This window comes from Ambystoma mexicanum, chromosome 4p (assembly GCF_040938575.1).
Source record: "Ambystoma mexicanum isolate Mex_15411 chromosome 4p, UKY_AmexF1_1, whole genome shotgun sequence".
Classification (NCBI taxonomy): Eukaryota; Metazoa; Chordata; class Amphibia; order Caudata; family Ambystomatidae; genus Ambystoma; species Ambystoma mexicanum.
In genome coordinates this window covers 1,005,896,529-1,005,922,098 of record NC_090927.1, presented here as the reverse complement: position 1 = coordinate 1,005,922,098, position 25,570 = coordinate 1,005,896,529, and the positions used below count along the sequence as shown (strand labels likewise).

Here is a 25,570-nt window from a genome sequence, read left to right as displayed (position 1 = left end):
CAAATTATGGAACTCCCTACCACTACTAATAAGAACTGAACAGAACTACTACCCATTCAGAAAGACCACACAATCTTGGCTCCAGGCCCAAGAATCTCAGCTACTCACTTCCTAGCCTCTGCTAACCAACTGGCAAACCGAGCTCCATGTTAGCTATATACTAGCTAAGCGGGTACCCTGGAGCTTCCCTCGCTCAATTATAAATGTATGCCTTTGTACTCTTGTATTCCTGATCTCCTTGTACATACTGTATTCTGTAAACTCCTGTACATACTGCACTTTGTAAATTCTCAAATCTATATCAAATTTATAGACCTTGTCTAGTCAAACCAATACTGTAAATGACCTAACCCACAGACTTGCTGACTGTAAATTACATATTTCCTAACATGCTTTGTGTAACCTTGTAAGAAATACGCCCATATGCCTATGGGTTTGGAGTGCAATACAATTAAAAATACAATACAATACAACTTATGCTTGATACTAAGCAACAAGCTGATTTGATTGAATACTTCATTTAAAAAATGTTGGCCATTATCTGATATAAATACTTCACATAATCCCCATCTGGGAAATACTTCTTATACTAAAATGTTTGCAGTGCAAGTGGCGTCAGGGTGTGTGCAAGGGCCTGTTTCAATCCACCTTGAAAATGGACATACTACCACTATCATATCTATATCCATTACAGATCTGCAGCATATCGAGATAATCAATGTGTAAATTCTTGAAGGGACCATTAGGTCGTGGGATAACTCCGCTGACTGTTCGCAGAGTGTGTCAGCAGTAAACCTTTGACATAAAATGCAATTTACTACATAAAATGCAACATGTTCTAGCAGGTTCAGTACGAACCAGTCATCCGCAACAGTAGCTGCAAGGTTTTCTCTAGTGATATGCGCAGGGTAGTGCAGCTGTTCCAACGCCACCCTTAATAAGGTTCCAGGCATCACCGGTTTACCAGTGCTTTCCTGTCGCAACAATGCTTCGGAAGGGGTTAAAGAACACCCCCTCCGTGTCCACAGATCTTTCTCATCCTGTGGTGCTTCCCCTTGAACTTTCATTAATTGGGTTTTAGACAAGTTATTAAAACTTTTGTTCACAGTCATCATCACCACCATTCTTTCATTCACATCAGGCGTGTCAAAGCTCATTATTTCCACTGAATATGTCTGCGGCTTGGTTTCTGCGTGAAATAAAGTCTTCTCCTTTAGTGTGCGCTGCGCACTTGACGACCGCAATGCTTATTGGGAGCTCTAGTGCTCTAATAAGTCTGTCCAAAAATGTAGCGTGTTGCACTGGAGTGCAATCCGCACTGAGGTAGCCCCTCCTTTTCCAACGTGCTAGTCCTGCGTGTACTGTCGACGTCACATAGGTGGAGTCATTGTACACCGTTACTTCCTGGTCTGCGTGTTTCTCAAGCGCAACAATCAGTGCCACTAATTCTGCAGCCTGTGCTGAAAAGTGAGACGGTAGTCGTGCACTTATCAATACTTCGAATTCCCCATTAGCCCTCTGTTTTACCACAGCGACACCTGTATATCTCTGCCCATCATTTTGATCGATTTTTGAAGAACCATCAATAAAGAGAATTTCCCCAGCTGCTAAAGAATTTTCCTTCAACCTCAGGATCTCATCATAAAATTCCTCATAATTTGAGCAATCATGTGCATGCTCGTCTTCTGCCAGTGGTTCTGCTATAAACATGGCAGGGTTCACTATTTTGCATCTGACTTTTTTTATCGCTGGATTCGATATGAGCATCTCATAGGCAGAAGCCCTTTGAGATGTCAAAGTACCTTTGGGTTTCTCCAAAATAGCAAATAAAGCATGCTTGACAAATAACGTCATGGAACACCCCATCACTTTGCTCGCAGCTTTCACTATGGCGAACGCGGCGGCTTGCAAAGATTGTTCACAAGGAAAGTGACCCCTCATTACTGAGTGGAGAATCCCACTGTCGTATGCTAGAGGCTTATACCCCAACGTGGTTCTCTGTGTGATGACTGCAGTCATGACTGTGCCGTTCGTGTGCGAAAAACAAAAAGATTTCCTCAGCAGGATTGGGAGTCCCTAAGACTGGAGCTGTGCAAATTGCCTTTTTCAACTCATCAAACCCTTTCTCCATTTCCTCAGTCCAGGCAATCTTTTCCTGTGTTGCCTGTGCCTTTTTCAGAGCCTGTAACAAGGGTCTTATATATGGACTATAATCGAATACCCATGGTCTAACATAATTGCATAGTCCCAAAAACCTTTGCATGTGCTTTATCCTGTGTGGTTTTGCTGTTTTCAAAATAGCCTCAGCCCTTTCAGGTGTAACTTTCTTTCCTTCATACGAAATTAACTGCCCAGATATAACACCTTTCTTGACAATACTGAAATTTCTCCTTCTCCACTTTATATCCCTTCTCTGCTAGAATAATCATTACCTGAACTGAGTCACGTCTGCACTCTTCTTCTGATGTGCTACAGACTAAAATGCCATCCACGTATTGCAACACAACACTTTGCAAATCAATATTGCTCAAATCCATCTGCAGGACTCCATTGAAAATTGATAGGCCCTCACAACACCCCTGGGGTAATCTTGTGCTTTTTAACATAGTCTGTTTGAACATAAATGACGTCAGATCTTGAGAATCCTCATGCAATGGGATTGAGAAAAATGCATTTTTCTAGTCAATCACAGTGAAATATCACACCTCAACAGGCATACTACATAAGATTGTTGCTGGATTAGGACTAGAGGGAACTCAGCCTCTACAATCTGTTTAATTGGGTGCATGTCTTGCACTAAACGCCACAACCCCCCCTTCAATTATTTCACAGGGTACACTGCGGAATTGTATGCTGACTCTGACGTCACTAAAATGCCTTGATCCATCATGGCAGATATTGGGGGTCATTCCGAGCATGGAGGTAAGGTAAAAACCATGCCGGTAATGATTTACCGGCATGGTTTTCCGCTCCATGCTATTCTGACCCCTCAGACCGTTAATTACGGCACCGTAAACTACAATGCCGTACTTATCGGTCTTGGGTCGCGCGCGCGCCCCACCATGCCGAAATTAACGGCATGGCGTGAACCGGAGCTGATCACAAGTAAGGAGCACATGTAAATTACGGCCTCCTCAAGGCCGTAAAGTACCTTACTGGCATGGAGTACATACAGGCATCTCAGAGAAGGAGTAAAGAACCCTGAGCAGTGGGTCCCAGAGCCACAGGTGCACACATGCAACACAGATGGAGGCCAGGAGTCTGCCACAGCAGAAAAGGAACACACCCACACCCCCCCTCCCACACCAAGATGACACCAATAGAACAAGCAAGGCCACAACCACACAAACCCCTGCAACAACACCACGCCCCCCACAGAGTAGACACAGGGGTAGAAGGAGGGGGAGACAGGCCCTGCATGCAGCACCACTGCAGCCTCCGTTACCACCCCAGCAGCCCCCATGCACACGCAGCATGTCCGGCCACTCAAGGAGAAGTCCTACCAGATAGACAGCCCTGACCACCTAGACTGTGACACCGTCACCACCATATTGCGCCACAGACACAAGAAAAGCGAGCACCATACAAATGTACAGTGACAACCTGGCACAAGTGACGGTGTTGCCTGTGCCCCACACCCATGTCACAGGCACCTACCAGCACACAGTGGCATGTCACAACCGTTCATTAGGCGGCCACATATACAAGTGCCATTACACCTCCCCAAGCACACAAGGGCGTACCAATCCCCAACATGGACCACCCATGAGATGCACAACAATAAAGCTGGACCTAATGCAAATGGAGGCATGCCAAATGACAATGGTGCCCCTGACAGCACCCACAGGTCGTATGTGGACCAGCATGGCATGCAGGTGGCGGACAGAATCCAGATGGAATCCAACGCTACCAAGAACCGACACATGGGTGGGCCTGACACCAAACAACTACACATGACTCAAAGGCCCAGCATTTCACCACGCTACCGCGCCACATGATCCAACATGCAGGATGACCTGCCTGGCTGGCGGTTGAGTCGTCTGACTGTGTCATGCAAGTGCACTGGTGCCATGGGGTGGGTGCCTGCATGAACCAACTGTGTTGAAACAATGAAGCCACCGTATGGTGTTCACCCCGACAACAAACCTGCCACAGAACCAGTGCAATGGCACATACGAACAGATTCCCACTTTGCTAGAATAAGGCACTCACAACACACTACATCTCCACCAACTGACAAGGGCTAATCACACTACACCAGCACCACTCATATGTTGGACACCACAACCGTAAGCGCATATTGGAAGACACACTGCACATGCACAATGTGGCATCCCCCAGCTTGGCACCACATTGGAGACCCATCCCTCGGAGTGGAATTAACGGAGGGCAGCAGGGGTACGACATCACGTCACCGGCATGGCACACCCATAGGAGTGTTGGGAATCACCATAGAATGGATCAGAGCAGGATGATGACCATGATCCACAGACTACAGCCATCACACCCAAATACGATTCTACACAGTACACAGCACCACATTGATCCGACATCAGGACAGCAGCATGCAACAAAGGAACATGTACCCCAAGATGTCCACACCATCGTTCACGGACCATCATGTAGACGCAACCCCCCACTGCATTCCATTGCATCGGACACATATTTGTGTCCATGAACGTGCGCAATACATCTATGGACATGTGCAGATGGCCATCATTGAAACCCTGCCATGACAGCCAAGTACTGTTCTCCAACATGACAGTCCACACACTCACCTCATTTGGCTACCAATGCATCTGTTGTTGGCTGTCCCTTGACAACAAGCCACATGACCCCTGTCATTAACCCCCTGAACAGGCCCATGGGGCAACCAGACAATGGCCATACCCGTGCATGTGTGTAGATGAAGCAGTCACCTGGCTTGCGTGAAGCACATATGTGCCGGCGAAGCAGGACTGGTGGTTGACCCATCCACTGATATCTGGTGTCGAATGAGCCCATGTCATATGTGCAGATGGACCAAAAGTGCATCCCTACATGAGCGGCTATCACCCCTGACATGGCACTGCTACAACCACAGGACGATGCGGTGAAGGCGGAGGCTGAAGTGGCAACAAAGGTTCATTGAGGCAGTGCACTTGAGGGACATGTAATGCTCTGTACTTACAGTGGACAAGATCTCCAGGACACAAGTCAGTAGAGGGTGTCATGACATAGGCACACAGGGCACTGGACTTGTGTATACTTGTACACCATGCACTGGCAGTAGTCAATGAACACATGTGCAATGATGAATGTCCACAACGGTTGAAGTTTGCGACACCAATTGTGTATTGGGAGAAAAACAAAATAGTGCATACATCAGCAGCAGCCCCTCCCCCCAACTCCAGAACAAACCATCACCCCTTCCCCCTCACCCCCAACACCAGAACAAACCATCACACCCCTCCCCCCTGCCCCCAACTCCAGAACAAACCATCACCCCTCTCCCCCTCCCCCCAACTCCAGAGCAGTCGTCCCATGTAGGATGTGAAGCCCACATGTGGCAGGAATGCCTAATGTTTCTTGCTCCCCTTGCCTGGGGGAGGCATATCCCGCTGACGCATGGAACGCCGAGTGCGTCTCTCCGGGCTGCCTTGCGTGGCCTCACTGGTTGTGGCCGTGTCCTCCTGCTGTGGCACGGAATTTGAATGGCCTGCCTCAAGGGCATTCGCTATGCGGCCAAGGACATGACATAGCCGGGTCGTGCTGTCTGTCAAAGAGTTACACAATTTGGTGGTGCAGTCGGTGAGGGACTGCCGCATTTGACTGAGTTCTTCATGCAATTCTGCCCTGGCCTGGCGGTTGTCCTCAATGTAGTTTTGTATGAGGTCCGTCAACTGATGCACTCGCTGCCCGCCAAAAGATGGGAAACCATCGGAAGATCCACTTGGTCCAGCATGCTCTGCAGGGGGCGGTATGGATGGACTGGGGAGATCGGCTTCATACCCCTGCGGGTCGAGTTCCGGACTATGCACAGGTGAAGGGGCATCCCCAGAGTCACTGCATGAGGCCAGTTATGATGCATGGCTCCAGGCTGTGCACTGTGTCTTGGCCGTCCTCCAACAAGGCCCCCCAGATGGGTGACGGGCTGTGCTCACACTCATCAGGCGCGGTAGCAGCCGCCTCCCCTGAGACGCTCGACTGTGCCAAGCTAGGGGTTGGCATAGTTGCTGCCGCCGATGCTGTGTGGGATGGTGGTCCGGCAGCTTCCAGTGGCCTTTCCATAGGCAGGGGGTGGTTGTTTTTGGTGTTGGCTTTGGCCTGACCCTGCCACTACCCGTGGAGGTGCTTGGCCGGCTTGATTGGGGCTCTGTGCTGTCATGGTCAGTGCCTGTGGGGGTAGAAAAGAGGGACAACATTAGTGAATGTGCAATGTCCTATTTGCATACATGGCTGCATGGACATTTCGGTCATTTTAGGTTTGTTCTGTTTTGGGGGTAGCTATGGCAGTGATACATGTGCATGGTAATGACATATAAGCATGTTTGGGAGTGACTCATTGTGCCCTGGTTATGTACATTTTAGCTAGTAATATGCCTATCACGCTGGACAGTGTACATGATGGGCTGTGCAAGTCTATGCACTATGGTTGAAGTGCGTTATGCACTCGCACTTGGACCATCATTAGGCGGCACTTGCCTCAGCATTTGTTGGATGGGGGGATGCGTTGGATGGAGGGAGGGCAACACGAGAGTGTGCCTTCGATGGCCCCTGGGTCAGTTTTCATCATGCAATGTACATTGCCAGTGTACACTGTGGACACTCACCTCCTTCTGCAGAAGTCGTTCCCCCGCACTCCATGGTCCCCACGCCCTCAATGGATTCAGTGCCAATGAGAGCCGCACAGGTCTCCTCCCACGGCTCAAGTTGGACTGCGGTACTTGGTCCACCTCCCGTCTGCAGGGCCTGTCTGCGGTTGCTGGAGAGGAGGCCCTGCACCCGCACCCGCAGGTCATCCCACCGCTTGCGGCAGTCCCTGGAGGTGCCGGGGGTGTTGCCTACAGCGCTCACCCTCTGTGCAAGTTCCGTCCAGATGTTCTTCTTGCGGAGGGTGGACTCCCTCCGCATGTCGCTGCTGAAAACAACATCGACATGCTCTGCCAGGAAGTCGACCATGGCCTGGAGTTCCTCGGGGCAGAATCTCTGCTTGCGAATGCGATCCGCCACCCTTTTGGGTGCTTTGGGCATGTTGTGAAGTGCCTGGTCCTGTTCCCGACTTTAGTTCCCTCACGAGGGTGCTGGTGGCTGAGGATGGCAATGGATTGTGTTTTTAAAGATGGCCGCTGCTCTCCTTTCCGTTCCTGTGCGATGTCGTAATTTCCGGTTCCTTTTTTTTATTGCGGTGACCGTAATCTACGGTCTCCGTAAATTACGGTCACCGTTATGCACTGACGCTAATGCTTACAGGGCGGTGTTGTTGTTTACGTGTCGCAGCATGCCGGTAGGGGTTTTTCGGGGCATTTTGCGGCAGGCCGCTCGGTACTTTTCCGGCATGGCGTAAAGCGCGTGTCCGCGAGCTCGGAATGGGTTCGAAATTTGCAGTCTTGCACCAGCCCGGTGTTGTACTTTACGCCAATCCGGAAAGTACCGATACTTACCGGCATGGCTCTGAATGAGGCCCATTGTCTTAAAAATACCCTTGTCTGCCTCTCAAGTCATGGGATACTGACGTGCTCGAGGCAAAATTGCTCCTGGCTTCAGTTTAATCTTAACTTCTACAACCCCCTTTAATAGGCCTATGTCATAAGGGCCTGTAGTCCATAATAAAACTGGCACTTTCGCCATGTCTTCATCAAAAAATGCGGGACACTGCCGTGCTATCACCATTTTCTGGGGAACTTCACGTCTTATTGTCTTAATCCAATAAGTGATACTTCAAATACTACTTCGTCATCTGACGGGTGGTCTCCAAACATATCCTTGTGAGTGACGTCAGTCAACCTGTAACCCTCTCCAATGGTAATCACTGTGCTCCATGCCCTGCCATCAATATCAACTCCTTCAAGCATAGCTAACTCTCCTCACAGTGTAGCTGCTTGTAATTCTAAGGGAAAGACTCATCCCCCCTCTTCATCTATAGGTATCCTCCGTCTGAGCAGAAATTCATCATGTATTCTCACAGTCTTGCCCACTAAACCAGGTAGCCATGTTAACAAAATTCCTACCCCATAGAGAAAGACCTCTGGTTCTAACGGTACACCTCGTATGGCCATTCGCCCTGTAAATGCCACGATAAATTCACTCACGTTTAACTAATGCATTCCTGGCATTGAACACACTATACCTTCATCATATTCAACTTTTTCATTAAGTCTCGGCCCAGAATATTAACTGGTGTCTGCATTGAATACAATAATGGCACAGACATATCACATTCTCCTAGAGAGACTGGCAATCTTTCAGTAAAAGGAACTCTACCTGTAGCTCCTGTGCAACCTTGAGCATTCATGGCATTTATCGATAATGTACATTTCCCCTCCCGTATACATGAGCGTGTTGCACCCGTGTCTACCAAAAAAGAAAAAGATTTGCCCCCTATAGTGATGTCAACCCTCGGTTCCTCTTGAGGATTGGCAGTCACAGATAGCACTGAACACATCATCACCCCGTGAGCTGTCCTTTTGTGGGTCCATGCTTATTCCCGTTGCAGTGAAAGGTTTCCCTCCCTCAACGGTAACACCCCCTATCCTAGGAGTCACTAACTGCCCCTTGTTTGGGCCCTACTGTATCTGCATGGGTGTGTGCTGTGACTGCCCTTGCAGCGGATTCAATGGTGCTTGCTGTGGTTGCAAAGCCTGTTACATTATCAGCACTTATGCTTGCTGCACTGTCTAATTTTGAGCAAACCCGTCCCTACTTCGTTGGCTATATGCAGGCGGATAAGCGGTCCCCCCTCTTGAGAACTGCCCATTCTGCGTAGACCCTTGGCTCCTACATGTTCACGCTAGGTGCCCTGTCATTCCACATGTCCAACATGCAAGAGGGAGTCTCCTAATTTGCCCTCCCTGCATGCCTTGATTGTCATTCTGCATATCTTGAAACCCATCTTGGTAATTCTGGAAATTTCCCTGTTTATTCTGGAAGCCTCTGCCTCGAAAACCTCCCCTAGTCCTAGGTACGAATCCATTATTACTTTGGTCAAACTGCCTTTGGTTATTCACTTGGGGCATGCTGCTGCTTGTTGCGATCCTGGCCCTTCTCCACTAGTCAACATCGCCCCTCCTATGACATATTTTGACAATTTCTTTTGCACTAACCTTGCTTCTTCACCTTTCCTAACGTCATCTTTCCTTCAACTTTTCTCTTGCAACAATCAGCAATAATGCATATTGGTCAGTTGTATTTCTGACCACTGTTTTGCCTCCATACCCACCAATTTCTTGAGCTGTCTTTGCACTTGATCTGGCAGCAATTGACATAATGTATGGTAAAATACAGGTATTGATTTCCCCCACAGTTCCCGCATTTCCAAACTCCATTCCTCCTGAAAATTCTGAATGTAAACAGGAGGATCCTCCCCTCCCTGCATCTTTCGTGCCATTATAGCTTCCATAACTGAGGTATCTGGATATTGCACTCTAAGTGCTTTCCAGACTGCCGCTACAATTGGTAAACAGCGCCCCATCGTGAGCCGTGTTATGCGCAGTGACACTCGTGTATCTGGGTCTCGACCAAATGTTGTCAGCTCTCTCCCCCAGGATAGCGGCTAGAAGACCTTTAATGTCTCCTATGGCTAACATGTTTCCTCCTGTCATTTTATCTAATTCATGTATCCATTTCCCAGCACTGGAAGTCAAACTGGGGAGTTTACACTTTAAATTATCCTTCTCCATCTGTGGACAAGGTTTATACTGCGGTCAGGCCCCTCCTTTCACTAACAAAGGAAACTACGGGATCCAAAAATCACATTCATCCCCCATCGTCTGCCTGTCCATAGCAGGGACAATGGTTCCACACTGTCTTCTTCCCGGTAGTCTCCTAAGCCTACTCACGTAAGGTGGCGAGTCCCCCCTCTCACTATGGGATCGCCCTTTGGGTCGACCTGACGCGTCAAAGACTCTGACGTCCGTATTTTGGGTAAGTCCAAGTCTGACCATCTTACTTCTCTGTCCGTCAGAGAACATCCCTCAAGGTTACATGCATTAGCTCTCTCCTTCCCATGGAAGGTTTCTCTGTTCTCATCTGACATATCCTGTCCCCAACTTGTGTGACTTCCCTCTTTCTTGTCTCTGTTCAAAGTTAGCCTGTCCAAAGACAAAGCTCTGTGTTCAAGATTATACAAACTTCCCTCTTTGCCTTGTGACTGCGTATTTTCAAATCGATCATTTTTTCCCTTTCCGTTTGATTCTTTTTTGGTCCTCATATCATGATAGACCTTATCGATTTTGTCCCCATTGCTTCTTATGTCAAAATGATCTTCTTTTGTCTAGATGTACCTGGCCTTGGTTCATGTGTCGGGAAGAATTCTTCTATGTCTTCCCATGCTACTACTGGATTCGGTTGCTTTAACTCTTTCTCTGTGCAATCAATGGAACGTGCCCTTTGCCTTTGTTCTATCTCTTCGTCAAGCTCTCTTCATTTCCTTGCTTCTTCTCTTACTCTTTCCTCTTTCTGTCTTTTCACCTCTCTTCTCTCATTTGCCCTACATATATCTTCATCCCTTCATCTTTGTATTCTTTTATCTCTTAATTTCTGTTCTTCCTCTTCTTCTCTCTTTCATTCAAGCTTATCTTGTTCTTCGATTGCTCTAAGCCTGTTATCATATTTCCATTGATCCTCTGCTCTTTCTTGCTTTCTCAGCTGCTCATCTTGATACTGTTCCCATCTTTGTCTATTCTTTATTTTGGCCTCGTCTTCTTTCAATTGTTCCTCTCGTTACGTGTCTTTTTTATCTTCTTTCTGATCTTCCTTTTTGCCTTACTTCCTCAATGCTCTTTCCGTCAAGTTTGAGAAAAATCTGACGCCCATCCATTCGTTCTGTATGAGCACTACCTCATCAGTCTTATCTTTCTCTCCTTTCTATCTTTTTATCTCTTGGCCTATGTCTAAGGATGTACTTGGTCGTTCACTTCTCTCCTTGTCTCGAGGGACTTTAGGAATCACATCTCTTTCTGTAGTCTTTTCTGGACTTTCGTCGCTGCTATGCGTAGGTGACTCATATGCTGGGTTGCTGTACCCTAATCCCTCCTTAAGCTCTCTCAATGGGTACACTCCATCATCCTTCGTACTATCGCCATTTACTTCAGTCGCGCCGGGGGAGCACTGGTTAAGCATCCAGTCTTCAGGAGGTGGGTTTTCCCTTTCCTCCTGGTACATTTTTCAGAGCTCTAAGCTCGCTAGCCTTTTTTCTAACTTTTTTCCTGTGTGTGCTGCGTGCAAGTATGTCGTCATGTGTTGCAAAACAGCTTTTGCTAGTGAGCCTCCTTGTGGCCATTTAATGAACTTCTTATCTGCCATTCCCTTAACCCATTCCGCACTGTACTGCTTAAGCTTGGGTGCGTGTTTTGGCAACTGTTCGGACAGATGTATAAGCAGAGTAATATCCTCCATTTTGACTAGTCACTCTTGACTGTCAATACTCACCATTGTTTTACACTTTATAAATACTTTTCAGAAAAATAATACAATATGAGTATGACCAATCGTCGCAGCTCCAAGCCTTTTATATCACGTTCTATTTCAATCTATTTTATTCACTAAACACTGTCAGTCAACAAAATAAATAAATAATAACATTTCAAATCTCCATGCTTTTTTTCCTGTTTTTTCAATTTTCAATATTTCTTCACCATATACATATTATACAACATACAAACAGACAGACAATACTGACAGACTTGGCCGGCCCACATATATCTCTCAGTCCACCCTCCTTGTCACTGTTCTTGCCCCTTAAATTACACCTATGGAGTGTGAGCTGTTCCCTTTAACAGATCAACCTGTTTTTAGTCTACACCATCCACCTTGGGACTTTGAAACAGCTCCTTCTAAACATCCATTGATGTAGGTCTCGGGCTTTTCATATAGATCTTCCTTTATCTATGTACCTTAATTGCTTGACGCTCCTCGTCTCAAGTCAATTACTTGATAACTCAACGCTCATCATCTCGAGTTTTTTACCCCAACCATCCCTCTGTTACTTTCCCCTATCACTTTCCCCTACTTCAACACCCATTTGTATTTTGTAACCTCACTCAGTCTACTCATCATTCGCGTTTTCGACTTCCGACTCTCGGGATCGCTGCCTCCTTAACCAGCCGCTTCAGCCTTTGGGCCGCTCAGCTTCCTGTAGAAATCGGGAAGGGATTTCAGTTTGAAACCAAGGGGCCTGTCCCACCTGCACTTGCAATATTTTTAAACTAACTGCCGCTATCTACAGGAAGCTTCACGTCCTTCCAGCTAAATGGCAGAGGATGTCCGATATTTCTGGTACCCCAAAGCTTACTAGGTCGACTGATTTTTTACCATCCTCTCCGCTACCATGTGAACTGGGGTTATCGACCTAGCCCTTTAAGACGAGGTAGCAATACTTTGAGATGGATGAGAATGCAGAAGATACTCAAGCATCAATAATCAAACTAACTCAGGAAGTTGGCAAATCACATCTGTTTTATTTGCAATTGTCTAAAACAGGGAGTTATAAAGAACATTGAAAATTCTCTCGATCTTCTCGCTCAGCAAGTTTAACGAAAAATCAGGTTATATAGTAAAAACTTGTCACTACTAACGTCATCCTACGTAGCAAACTACAAAAACCGATTTGAGAAAGTGATAGGATTAGAGGGAAAATCTAGGTATACGTTCCATACTTGTTGGGAAAGTGATTGGGTCTCTAACATCAGGTGGGGCAACTAAGCCCTCCTCTAGTGCAGGTCACTACAAACGTCAACAAATACACAACGTCCCATTGGTTACACAAACTATAGAGCTCTTTACAACGTGGCCCTCTATAATTGGTTGGCACATACGCCAGCAGCAGGCAGGCTGGCATCCAGGTGCTCGTGGGTTGGTCTAGACCATAGCTTCCCACCAATCAGCCTACTATCCATCATCACTCTGCTGTCTGCCAGTCAATTAACCCTTTGAAGATTGGCCTTGAGTTTGTTCTTCGTGCCTGGGAATAAGAGGGAGTATAGCATACTCTGTCTCCTGGAGTTGGCGTAGCACGTCATGATTATCTATTTTCACTCATCCACGTGACTGAAGACCATGTTTTAGAGTTCTGCTGCATTTAAAATATTCTTATTTAATGACGTCTTCATTGTTCTCGTGCCCGTCTTCTGAACAGGAGTTTATTCTTTTCACATGCTTGTAACCAGTGTCTGATCATTCAGGCCCAGAGCGGCTTTTGCTTCTTGGTGCTGGTCCAGCCTTGCCTTTCTTTGATTCACCTCTGTAATTCAATTGTTTTTCAACTGCGACACACTAGAAAAGCCTTTCTTTCTCTGGGTCAAGCTCTGCTAAAATGCGCAGTGGAATCGTCCATAGTTTATTCACTCCTATGCATATATATATATATTTGCTGCATGCTGCAATCTACCCTTAAAAATACTTTTTCTGCTTGCGTTTCTTGAATCTGTGCACGTGTAAAAGGACTTGATATCTTCATTGTTTCTGTAGCATAAACATCATCTCGATATGTTGCTTGTCTTTGACACTTTCTTAACACCTATAGAATGTTTATGTTCTCTTGCCTCTTCATCTCTTCTGGGTGCATCAGCCCTGCTTTGTATGACATCACCAATCTTCCCTTTTGCTCACTTTTCCCACTTCTTCTGGGATTTCATTCAAATGGCCATCATATTGTCGTGTATGCAGGTATGGTTTTCTCAATGGGAACCTTGCTTCCAGGATTCTCCTTGGTATTGGTATCTTCACTGGTATTGCACATATTTCACACTCTGGTTCCCAATATATAGGCGTGTCAACAAAATAGGTGTACCCCTACATTCGCTGCACAAGAGGGCAATGAGTTTGGAGGAAAGAATCTGTTATTTTGATCTGTCCTGATTCTATATTTTCAGGTCTCCTTACTTAGAGATCCTACAACTTGATCTACCTTGCGTTTCAGCGTCTGTACATTCATTGAACTTTTGTTTTCTGCAACATTTTGTTAACGTGTAATCCTCTTCTTTTACACTTCAGAGTTCACTCGATTCTTTACTTCGTCATTAGTTTCTTCAGGATCTATACATTATCTTCAGTCAATATCTGGGGATGTCGTGTGCACTTTCTTACGAAGTCATTAGTTCACATGCTCAATTCTTTCTCATATTCCTGCAGGGAGTTCCTCCTGCAGGTTATCATCACTTCGAGGGTACATTCGATAGGGTTGTCTCAATGGGTATCTTCTTTCAAATACGAGCTGAGGTATTGGTACAATAGTTGGTGTTAGGCAAGGCACGATCTCATGTCTCCAATACAGGGGAGGTAGGGGCGCGGGGTCTCCTGCAGATGTACACAGCCAATCCTCTACACAGGTTTTAGTATCCGACATGGAGAAGAGTGTCAAAAGCAGAGGAGGAGCTGGCCTTGAAACCCGTCTTAATGAGAGCAAGGACGTCAATGGCAAGGTCTTCAAGGAGGAGACAGAAGTCAGAGGAGTGTTTTATAGCAGAGCGAGAGTTTAGGGTAGCTAATTGAAGCTGGTTGACCCCTTTAAATGATTTGCGGAGGGCACAGTGTGGGGTGCCACCACTGGGGTCTGGGGGAAGGGAGTATGAGGGAGGGAGGGGTGGCCAGAGAGGGGGGAAAGTTGAGGAGAGGTGGAAGATGCACGTCAAGAAGGAGGAAGTTGGGCTGGGATCCCTAACCATGTAATTGCTATTTTGATAGACATTAATGGTGCATTTGGAAGATGCCAAGTGAGCCAAGAGCACTTCCCATCTCATGCCACCGGTAAGGGGTGAGGAAGAGAAGTGAGAGGATTGAAACCATATGGGGAGTCCATAGGTCGCAGAAAGGAACAGCAAAAAGAATGTCATTGATAGTCTGTCAGGAGGAACCGTTGATGTAGGTGTCTGCAATGGGCAGACAGGGGATGGAACTCAGGAGTGTCTTTTTAAATGTCTTCATTCTAGACTTTGTGAGAGAGGGTAGAACAGAATTCATTAGTAATCCATCAATTTAAGACAAGACTGGCAAAAGTGTCTCGGGAGCTGCACATGGAAAAATAACTAGACATCAGCAAGCTATTTATGACAAGGCACTCCACCTCGACTAACTTCAGAAGTGGCAACCTCCACCTCCTCGCTGCTGTTATTGCTATTAACAAGCACAGATCAGTCCCTCTAAATGCTTTTTACCTTTTTACTCTTTTCCCACCTCTTCTCGTGTCCCGGTCTCAACAGCGCCTGTTGCTGGGTCTGAGTCTGCACCGGTGATGGTGGGTGTAGGGCTGCATGTCTCCCTCCCAGAGGCGTAGATAGGATCGAGCCTGAGCGGGCAAGGCCCATCCAAAATCTGTAAATGCCCACTCAGCAGTTCTGTGTGGCCATTTACAGATTTGAATGTGAATGCGGTTGGCCCAACTACATTAGTTTCAGGCTCCACTTGTTAGACAATCCTTGCTACGCCTCTGCTCCCTCCTCCGCTCTCCACAGACCGGAAGTGCAGCGGACAGGGCTCAAATAGGTAGCGAGGGAGGGAGAGCGTAAACGGCAGCAGGAGCTGAGTCATGCGCGGTAAGGGTGCTGCCTCGTACCCCGGGACGGCACATGCACCCGGGCTGCAGTGGTTGAAGTGTGGGCTGCCCCCGTGTTGTAAGTGGAAAAAGGACAGAGCCCCTTTAAGAGGGAAGCCCATGACTATGGGAGGGAGCGGGAGGCAGGAGGAAGGGGAGGAGCAAGGGAAGGAAAACGGCAGTTATGATGTAGAGAGAATAAAGGAAGGTTGAAAGGAAAATGGCTCTGTGTTTCTATGAGGTGCATGGATGATGACGAGTGTTTAGTGCCACCCCAACAACTGGCGACGAAGGGAAACGTCCCACGCCGTGGAGAAAATGGTGAAGGGCCCGTGTGCCCAGCAGTAACAGGGGCCCGTGTGCCCAGCAGTGAAGGGCCCGGGCGCCCAGCAACAATGGAGGGCCCGTGTGCCCAGCAGTAACGGGGGCCCGTGTGCCCAGCAGCGACGGGGGCCCGTGTGCCCAGCAGTGAAGGGCCCGTGCACCCAGCAACAATGGAGGGCCCGTGTGCCCAGCAATAACGGGGGCCCGTGTGCCCAGCAGCGACGGGGGCCCGTGTGCCCAGCAGTGAAGGGCCCGTGCACCCAGCAACAATGGAGGGCCCGTGTGCCCAGCAGTAACGGGGGCCCGTGTGCCCAGCGGCGACGAGGCCTGTGTGCCCGGCAGTAGGAGGGGGGCCCGTGAGCCCTGCAGCGGGCCTGCACGCTCAAGAGTAACGGGCCTGTGTGCCCTCGTGGTGGACCCGTGTGTCCTGCAGTGGGCCTGTGCGCCCAGGAACAGTGGAGGGCCCGTGTGCCCAGCAGTAACGGGGGCCCGTGTGCCCAGCGGCGACGAGGCCTGTGTGCCCGGCAGTAGGAGGGGGGCCCGTGAGCCCTGCAGCGGGCCTGCACGCTCAAGAGTAACGGGCCTGTGTGCCCTCGTGGTGGACCCGTGTGTCCTGCAGTGGGCCTGTGCGCCCAGGAACAGTGGTGGGCCAGAGCGCCCTGCAATTACAAGTGGGCCTGAGTGCCCGCAGTGGGCCTGCGTGCCCGGCATCATCAGGCCTGCGAGCCCGGGCGAGCGGCAGGGCCCGTGCGCCCAAAGTGTGGTAGGGCCTGCGCGCCCAGCAGCAGAGGAGGTGGAGGCAGAGGAGGTGGAGGCCGGTGCGCCCAGCAGCACCTGGGGCCCGTGTGCCCGCTATGAACAGGGGCCCGTGCGCCCAGCAGCGGAGGAGACGGTGGACCCTTGCACCCGCAGCAGAAGAAGACCCGTGAGGAGCTCCGGAGGAGGGTCCGTGAGCCCAGCAGAAGGAAGACGTCGTGGGAGCCCACCCCAACAGCAGAGAGGACCGCCGGACGCAGCCCAGCAGAGGGAAGACATCGCGGGAGCCCACCCCGACAGCAGAGAGGACCGCCGGATGCAGCCCAGCAGAAGGAAGACGTCGCGGGAGCCCACCCCGACAGCAGAGAGGACCGCCGACGGAAGACCAGCTGAAGGAGGAGCCGCCAAGGGTCGTCCAGCAGAGCCGTCGTAACGAATCCAACGGCAGGTGGAGGCCAACGCAAAAGGGGACCCCAGCAGGAAGAGGAGCTGCCACCAGGACTACGGAGCCGCCGAACAGCGAGGAGAAGACCACGCCTGCAGCCACCGTAACAGCGCAGCAGGCCTGGCTGTTTGTCCGCTTCATCCGTCGGCGGCAACAAGAGTAGGAGAATAAACGGACCGCGGCAACTGCAACCCCAACAAGTAAGGTGTTCTGTCGGGGGTCGAAAAAAAAAGGGGAAAGGGAATCCCTGTGTCTCCCACATAGTGACAGTAAAATAGAAAGAAAATAACACATGTATCCTGAAACGCATGACCTAGTGGCAGTAACACCGCGTCTCCTGCTAAGTGACATTACGACAAGTATAAGTGCACCAGCGAAAATTAAAGGCAAACCCGAGAGCCCAGTAACCACACACGATCATGCCGAATAAAGGGTGGTAGCAATGAACAGCCCACAAAGCGTGCCATAACTCTCGTGCAGCCGCGAGGAAAAGGGTAATGCTCGCGCGAGCGCCAACAAAATATATAATAAAATATAGAAGGGACAAAATTGGGAAGCAAGGAAACAAGCCCAACAGTGTCACAGGACACCCTACTGGCCGCGGGACGCTAGCCCACGAGCCCACTAATAGGCCTCACACAAAAAAAAAAGGGACAGCAGCACACGTGCGCAGACCACGCCTCGCAGGCCACACGTGTTGCCAACGCTACCTCAGCAGCCCACTACGCGGATCAAGTGGATAGAGTGCCACCTCACATTGAACACGGCCAACACCCCACCAGAGTTACCTGCCACCACGCAGGCCACCGGTGCAGGAAAAGTGGCAGGCCCACAGAAGGACAATACCAGCACAATTTGTGCATCACCACGAGGACAACCACAAGGTGGAGAACCATCACGCCTCTCACACCCCTGCAGACTGCAGAGAACCAAGGGAACACATTTGGATACTACCAGCAGCCCACAAGAAGTAAAGTGGCGCCTGAGCTGCCGCTGCTCAACCCGAGGATACCAGTAACCACGCCACAGGCCAATCAACGGCCCATGACCATCCAGAAAGGCAGGAGCGACAACCAAGGCCCTACTGCCACGTGGAGCACCACAACGAGCCCGCACCATGAGTGACCAAACACAAGTAGACGCCGATGCAGGCGTACAAACCCTAGCAAACCTGGCCCCCACATCATATGCCGTGGCCATGAGAAGACCCGACCCATTCGCCTTGAACCCGCACCACAACCAAGGAACAAGATGGGAAGAATGGGTCGAAGAATTTGAGGACTTTCTAGGAGCGATTGGGAACAAAGACCCGCCAAACAAACTCAGCATATTTAGGAACTTGGTAGGAAAAGAGGTAAAGGACATCATCAAGACAATCCCAGCTACAGACAAATCCACATACCAACGTCTCCTCGACGCAGTAAACGACAAACTCATAGTAGGATCCAACAAAGACTATGAACGCCTTGCATTCAACCAACACAGGCAGCGCCCCCACGAATCCATGGGAAAGTTCGTCATACGTCTCCAGCAGAAAATAGGTGACTGCGACTTCGCCAACTTCAATGATGAAGAAGCTATAAGACTAAAGATCATAGAAGGGTGCACCTCGTCAGCATTGAGAAAACACCTTCTCATAAAACCCCTACGCCTAGTGAAAATACTCAATCTGGCAAAAACGTACGAGAGAGTTAATGCACAGGCAGACACCATTGAAAGGAAAGTGGAAAGCGACGCCATCGCAGCCCTCACGGAAGAGCGACCGCATTACTCTGAGCCCACTCGACACTGGAGAAGGAGGAAACCGGGAAGACACTGGCCAGAAGGCCCGGACACAGAGCAATGGCACGGGCGAGGGTGGAAACACACCCACAGACAACCATACCCAGCCTGTGGACGATCATGCTGGTGCTGTGGCCAGGAAGGTCACCTTCAGAGAATGTGCAGGACAAGACCACCCACAAGCTCGACATGCCAACCCACACCCCAGGCAAGAGACCCGAGTACACCTAGGGCACGGTTAGAGATCAGGAAAGACATCAAGGTCGTGAACACCAGCCCACCCACAAGTCTCAGGCATGCACACCCCCTCGACCCTTACGGACCAGCACGTGACACACGAACACCACCCGTTCTGCGAGAGGACTATGAGCTTCACAACCGCCCAGTGCCCTTGGAAATATCGTACGGGGGAGGGGAAATAGAACTCACAGAAAACTGCAGCACAAGGCAATCGTAACAGACAAGGGTGGAAGAATACCCACTAGACAAACCCCAAGACCATGCCGCCCAATGGAGGGCAGCACAGACAGAACAGCCCAAAGGACAGTCACGACGTGACCCAAACCAAGGAGACCGCAGAATGCCGGACACCATCCGCATGATACCGAGTCCCGCCAGAGGACACAGCCGTCTCAGTCAACGGACAGCACTACAGCACGCACTCATCAGTGTCCACTACAGGTCATTCAAAGTAACCCACAAGAAGGACTACGTGCCCGATGAGCAGGTGACCACTATGACAGAGAACTACGGCAAAATGACGCCAAAGGACTCCCTCCTCCATGAGCTATACTTTGAAGAGCAGGAACCAATGAAAGGAGAAGAGATCGAGAGAAAGGAAGAGGAGAGAGCAAAGACTTATGAAACACTACAACAAGAGAGCGTGGAAGAGACCCACGAGCAACCAGGCAGGCCCCACCGGGCCACAAAGAGGCCCCAACGTCTCATCGAACAAATGTGACCCGGGAAGTATCATGTTAAGAGAGGGGGAGGTGGTGTAAGTGGAAAAAGGACAGAGCCCCTTTAAGAGGGAAGCCCATGACTATGGGAGGGAGCGGGAGGCAGGAGGAAGGGGAGGAGCAAGGGAAGGAAAACGGCAGTTATGATGTAGAGAGAATAAAGGAAGGTTGAAAGGAAAATGGCTCTGTGTTTCTATGAGGTGCATGGATGATGACGAGTGTTTAGTGCCACCCCAACACCCCGCTTCCCCAGACCCAATCGCCATGCCCCCTCCCATGCACAGTCTAAACCCCCAAACACACATGCTGTTTAAGTGAATGTTCAGTGCAGTGCACTGAAGTTCTAATTTCAACTTCTTCCTACACTTTTATTTTAAAACGAAACCATTCCAGAACGGTTTCTTTATAAAATAAAAGCATAGGAACAGTACAACTTAAAGAACCGCTCCAAACCGCTCCCGCCCACTTCAGACACTGATTGTTTGTTGCTAGGCAGTGACACTGAGATGGAGCAGGGGCGGGCTCTCTCTCTCTCCACGCACAGGACATTCCATGGTAGCTTCATCACACTCCCCCAGAACTTTTTTTCACCCTATTCAGCCACTTTAGGATCGCAAGGAAACCAAAAACGCTGGCCTGGGCGTTTCATGACAGCTATTCAATACAATTATGGGAAATAAATATGCGCACATGAACTCGAATATAGCCACACCAGTCGACCGCGCATTCAGACAGCAGGTCACAATTAGGAAATTGCTATTGATTATTGATCAGGTGTAAAGGCCCCTGTATTCAGTTCAAACAGAAACACTCAATCACAAACAGCAGAGATCAAAGTTCATGCTTTTTAATCAATTGATGTAAACCATAAAATAAACTGCAGTGTTTTCTTCTCTTTGAAGTGTTGTGGTACTATCTGACATCCTGGGTGACTGGCCACCTTTACTACAATCAGTGCATTTTATGTTATGTAATGTTACTGGATCTTATAAAGCACCCGGCTGCCATTTGTACGGTCTCTTGGTGCACTGGTGGATCTGAAATAGATAGGGGCTTGGTCTGTGGGAAAGCGGGAACATGCAAGACAGCTTTGTAGTTGTGTTACTGTGCGCAATTCGGATATACCCGAGTATGGCGTGTGGGTCTGTTATCATGTGATTTGTGTCAAAAGCAATTGAGATGTTTGTGTCCAGAGGGCAGCTTTGTGCACGTGTAGCTTGAGGATGCAGTCAGGCTAGGATATCTAAGTTGGTGGGATAGGTGTAGAACTCTGATGTTTGACATCTTTTGGGAAGGGTGTTCAGTTGCTATGTGTGGGGGCTCAGTTGATGTAAGTGCTGTGTGCTGGATTGTGAAATTTTAACTTGCTAGTGTGGGAAGCAGTCAGTGAAGAGGACTTGGGAGCATCCATTTGGTGCGTGGATGTGCTGACACCTTGGTATTGGTGCACCTTGGTTAGGGGAATTTTGGGGAGAAGTCCTATGGCACCCTGGAATGGACTGGTTTTCCTAGCAGATGACAGCGTTAAGTGCCTGGTCTTAAAACACATTGGTAAAGATGAGTGTAGACTTGTGTGAGGCTAGGGAGGGGTGCAAACAAGCAAGGAGCTACATATATCAAGGCATAACTTGGCACAGCTAGGCATCAAAAGGGCATGCATAGTCATAGAAGACAAAACAAAGCATTAAAAGTCCTAGCAAGGCATGAAAAATTAGAACAAGGCACTCCTATCACTTTGAGCCTCATCACGAGTTGGGCACTAAGGGGGCGCTATTTCTGCCAAGCGGAAATAGCGTTATTGTCGGGACCCGTGGCACAAAAATTGCGCTGTATCACAAGTACGCGAGCATGCGCATCCTGGGCTGGCGGAAACGATAATTGTGCCCCGCGTTAACAGCACCGAAAGACCACCAACTGACGAAAAATGCAGCGCAATTAGCGGTACCGTCCTTTGGCTGTACAATTAGCGCCAGCGAGAAATGCTTCACCGGCGGAACAGGAAGCACTGTGCCAGCCATTTTGAAAATCACAATCCATCAAATATCAGAGCCCCCAGCAGCCATCCACTCTATCTGAACGGCTACAATGTCCCAGGAGAGCGTCAGGTGCAGGGCTGCACAAGATCGGCTCAGAAAGCCAAAATGTACAGCGGGGAGTGGTGTGGCTGATGGATGAGGTTGTGGCCCACCATGAGGAGCTGTATGGTGTGAGGCAGCATAAAAGCTCTGACCAGCGCCTCACCAAAATCTGGCAGATGGTGAGCCAGAAGGTCACTGCAGTTGCCCGGGTATGCGGGCAACTGAGGTGACCCGGGACGGGAAAGACTGCAGGAAGAGGTGGAACATCCTGTAGGTCCGGGGACTGATGGCACAGCACAGGCAGGATATCATGACCGATGGTGGAATGACTGTGTCACCACTTGCAGTGATGCAGTGGGAGGAGGAGTGCAGCTCACTGCTTGATATGGAGGGCATCGAGGGTGTCGTAGGTGCCCAGGCAGGAGCTGGCAACCAAGAGGCAGAAGGAGAGTAAACCGCTCCCCCATTCATGTTCATGCAACAATGTCAGCCCAGCACAGTATGCCCCAGTGGACAGACCCATGAGCCAGGCATTGCGACGAGGGCTGTGAGTGGGTGCCACATCAGCCACCCACTGTAGCATCCATGTGCCAGTGTACCACACACCCATGGCGGGAGCTGTGAGAAACCAGAAGGTGTCTCCCTAGCCATGCCCCGGGGATCTGTCATCTAGGTGGCCAGGACACAGCCATTGCTATTGGATCCAGTTCCTGGGGGTGGATCAGAGAGGGAGGAAGGATCACCTGGATGGGGGGTACCCGGGGAATATCAGTGGGACACCCATGGATGAGATGTGGTAACTCCTTCCTTTTACACCTTTTCCCCATCCTCTTACGGAGGACATTCCAAACCACTGCCACCCCTTTCTAACTCTAACACTTTCGCACAACACAAAGGACACAGTTGGTGTAAGTGCTGTGTGCTGGATTGTGGAATTTTAGCTTGCTAGTGTGGGGCGCAGTCAGTAAAGAGGACTTGGGAACATCCATTTGGTGCGTGGATGTGCTGACACCTTGGTATTGTTGCACCTTGGTTAGGGGAATGTTGGGGAGAAGTCCTATGGCACCCTGAAATTGACTGGTTTTCCTAGCAGATGACAGCGTTCAGTGCCCGGTCTTAAAACACATTGGTAAAGATGAGTGTAGACTTGTGTGAGGCTAGGGAGGGGTGCAAACAAGCAAGGAGCTACATATATTAAGGCATAACTTGGCACAACTAGGCATCAAAAGGGCATGCTTAGGCATAGAAGACATAACAAAGAATTAAAAGTCCTAGCAAGGCATGAAAAATCAGAACAAGGCACTCCTATCACTTTGAGCCTCATCACGAGTTGGGCACAAAGCGGGTGCTATTTCTACCAAGCAGAAATAGCGTTACCGTTGGGACTCGTGGCACAAATAGCGCTGTATCACAAGTACGCGAGCACGCGCATCGTGGGCTGGCAGAAACGCTAATTGTTCCCGGCGTAAACAGCACCGAAAGAGCCAGGCATTGCGACGGGTATCACACACCCATGGCGGGAGCTGTGAGAAACCTGAAGGTGGCTCCCTAGCTATGCCCCGGGGATCTGTCATCTAGGTGGCCACGACACAGCCATTGCTATTGGATCCTGTTCCTGGGGGTGGACCATGGAGGGAGGGAGGATCACCTGGATGGAGGGTCCTGGGGGAGTGGGAGTGGGACACCCATGGATGAGACGTGGTAACTCCTTCCTTTTACCCTTTTACACCTTTTCCCCATCCTCTCATGGTGGATATTCTAAACCACTGCCCCCCTTTCTAACTCTAACACTTTTGCACAACACAAAGGACAACGGACTAACACCAGAGCCATTTACCTGACATGTTACAATACAAGGGTCAGGCAAAGTCAGGCAATTGATCGGAATCACACACACCTGGCAGTCCTTTCCCTTCCCCACAGGGATAAAAGGTGGAGCCAATGAGCACAGGATGAGCAAGACGTGCATGGCAGATAGCACGACGAGACGGCTACCACGCAGCAGTTCAAGAGAAGGAGAAAGGCAGCAGCAATCGAGAGCGTGGCAAGGAGAGATGACCTTGCCCTTTTCATCCCAGGCCCGCAGAAACTTTGTGGAAGAGAGCCTAAGAACACAAACAATAGCACAAGTTTCCTGCAGCAGATGTCAACGGTATATGGGGCACGCCTATGCCGATAAGTAGGTGCGAGGGAAGCTCTCGCGCCCATGGTACTGCCTTGACTCCAGAGGAGCCAAAAGCCATGCAGTTCGACACAGCCGGTGAGTCGGGGGGGGACCGATAAGGACCGGGCTGTGATGAGTGAGAATCGCAAAGAAGCATGTTTTGAACTTAAACTGATGAACTTTGAATGAACTGTAAAAAGTGTGAAGGGAAGACCAGCTGCAGAGGGAAAGCAGCACCACGTGGGTGCTAACTCGAGAGACTCTGTTTGAGCCCCATATGAGAGAAACTACAAGTACCAGAAGGCCGTAGAAAGGCCAGTGAAAAAGGTCAAAGTGGTCATACAGACGGTCCAGCAAAATCCCCCTATAATCGAAAGAATTTGATCTACAAGCAGTGTGAGAGAAAGGGGAGTGAATCCCACAGTGAGAGTAAACATTGAGAAACCAAGGGAATTAAATCCCTCTAAAAGTCAAGAGGGATCCGAACCTGACGGAGGGAGATCCAGGGGTAGAGTCACACCTGAGAACTAAAGTAAAGAAGGATTAGCGCCCAGTAGAGGGGAAACCAGGGGTGAAGTGATCACCCTACTTAAAACTGTGATAAACAATCGAGAAGGGTCAGCGCCCAGAAGAGGGAGACCCAGGGGTGACCCCATCACCCAGCAAACTTTGGAAACGAACTTTCATTTGTTAAAGGAATTTTAGTTTTTGTTATTTGAACACATCAGGGCCCAAAGCCAAGAGACTTTCTAAGGAGACGAAACTTGGCCATCGAAGGTCCTGAGACCTGCCATCGGCACTGTTGTCTCGTGCTGGAGAAGCCCGAGACTGTACTGTGCTCTAAGCTCCCATCTTACCCCGTGTCGAGAATGTGGGGAAGTGAGACCCGGGCTAACGCAATCTGACCTATTATTTGAGAACACTTCTTTCTTTTCTTGAGAACTATCCCACACCCTTTTTTGTATTTGGCAATAGGTATAGGCCCTTTTGTTTTGACACAACAGTAGGACTGCCTTATTTTTCATTTGATGGTCGTCGCTTGCTCCCATCTCAGATTTAGGTTTAGATTAGGCATTTTTCCAACCTGCACACAGCATTCATTGTTCAATAAACACCCTTGAACTGTGATCACTTGTGCCTGTCTTACTTGTTGTCACCATGAGTTCCTCACATATGGTGTCACAGGTGGGATGTGACTTGATTGAAACAAATTGGGGAATCCTACAATTTCAAAAGCTTAGACAGAGAGCCTCCAATTCTTCCATTGCCACCAAGGAATCAATAGGGTTTGCTATATGTAGCAGTAGGGAAGCTATTATTCCCCCTTGGAAAAGA

General features: G+C 49.3%; 1 protein-coding gene across 1 annotated transcript in view; it reads right to left on the bottom strand.

Moving 5' to 3' along the window:
• The window catches only part of LOC138453590 (blood vessel epicardial substance-like), a 904,667-nt gene that overhangs the window by 495,370 nt on the left and 383,727 nt on the right, over positions 1–25,570 (bottom strand). The window contains exon 5 of the mRNA XM_069606590.1: positions 12,366–12,387. Coding sequence (XP_069462691.1) covers positions 12,366–12,387 — 22 coding nt within the window. The remainder of the gene's footprint in view (positions 1–12,365; positions 12,388–25,570) is intronic.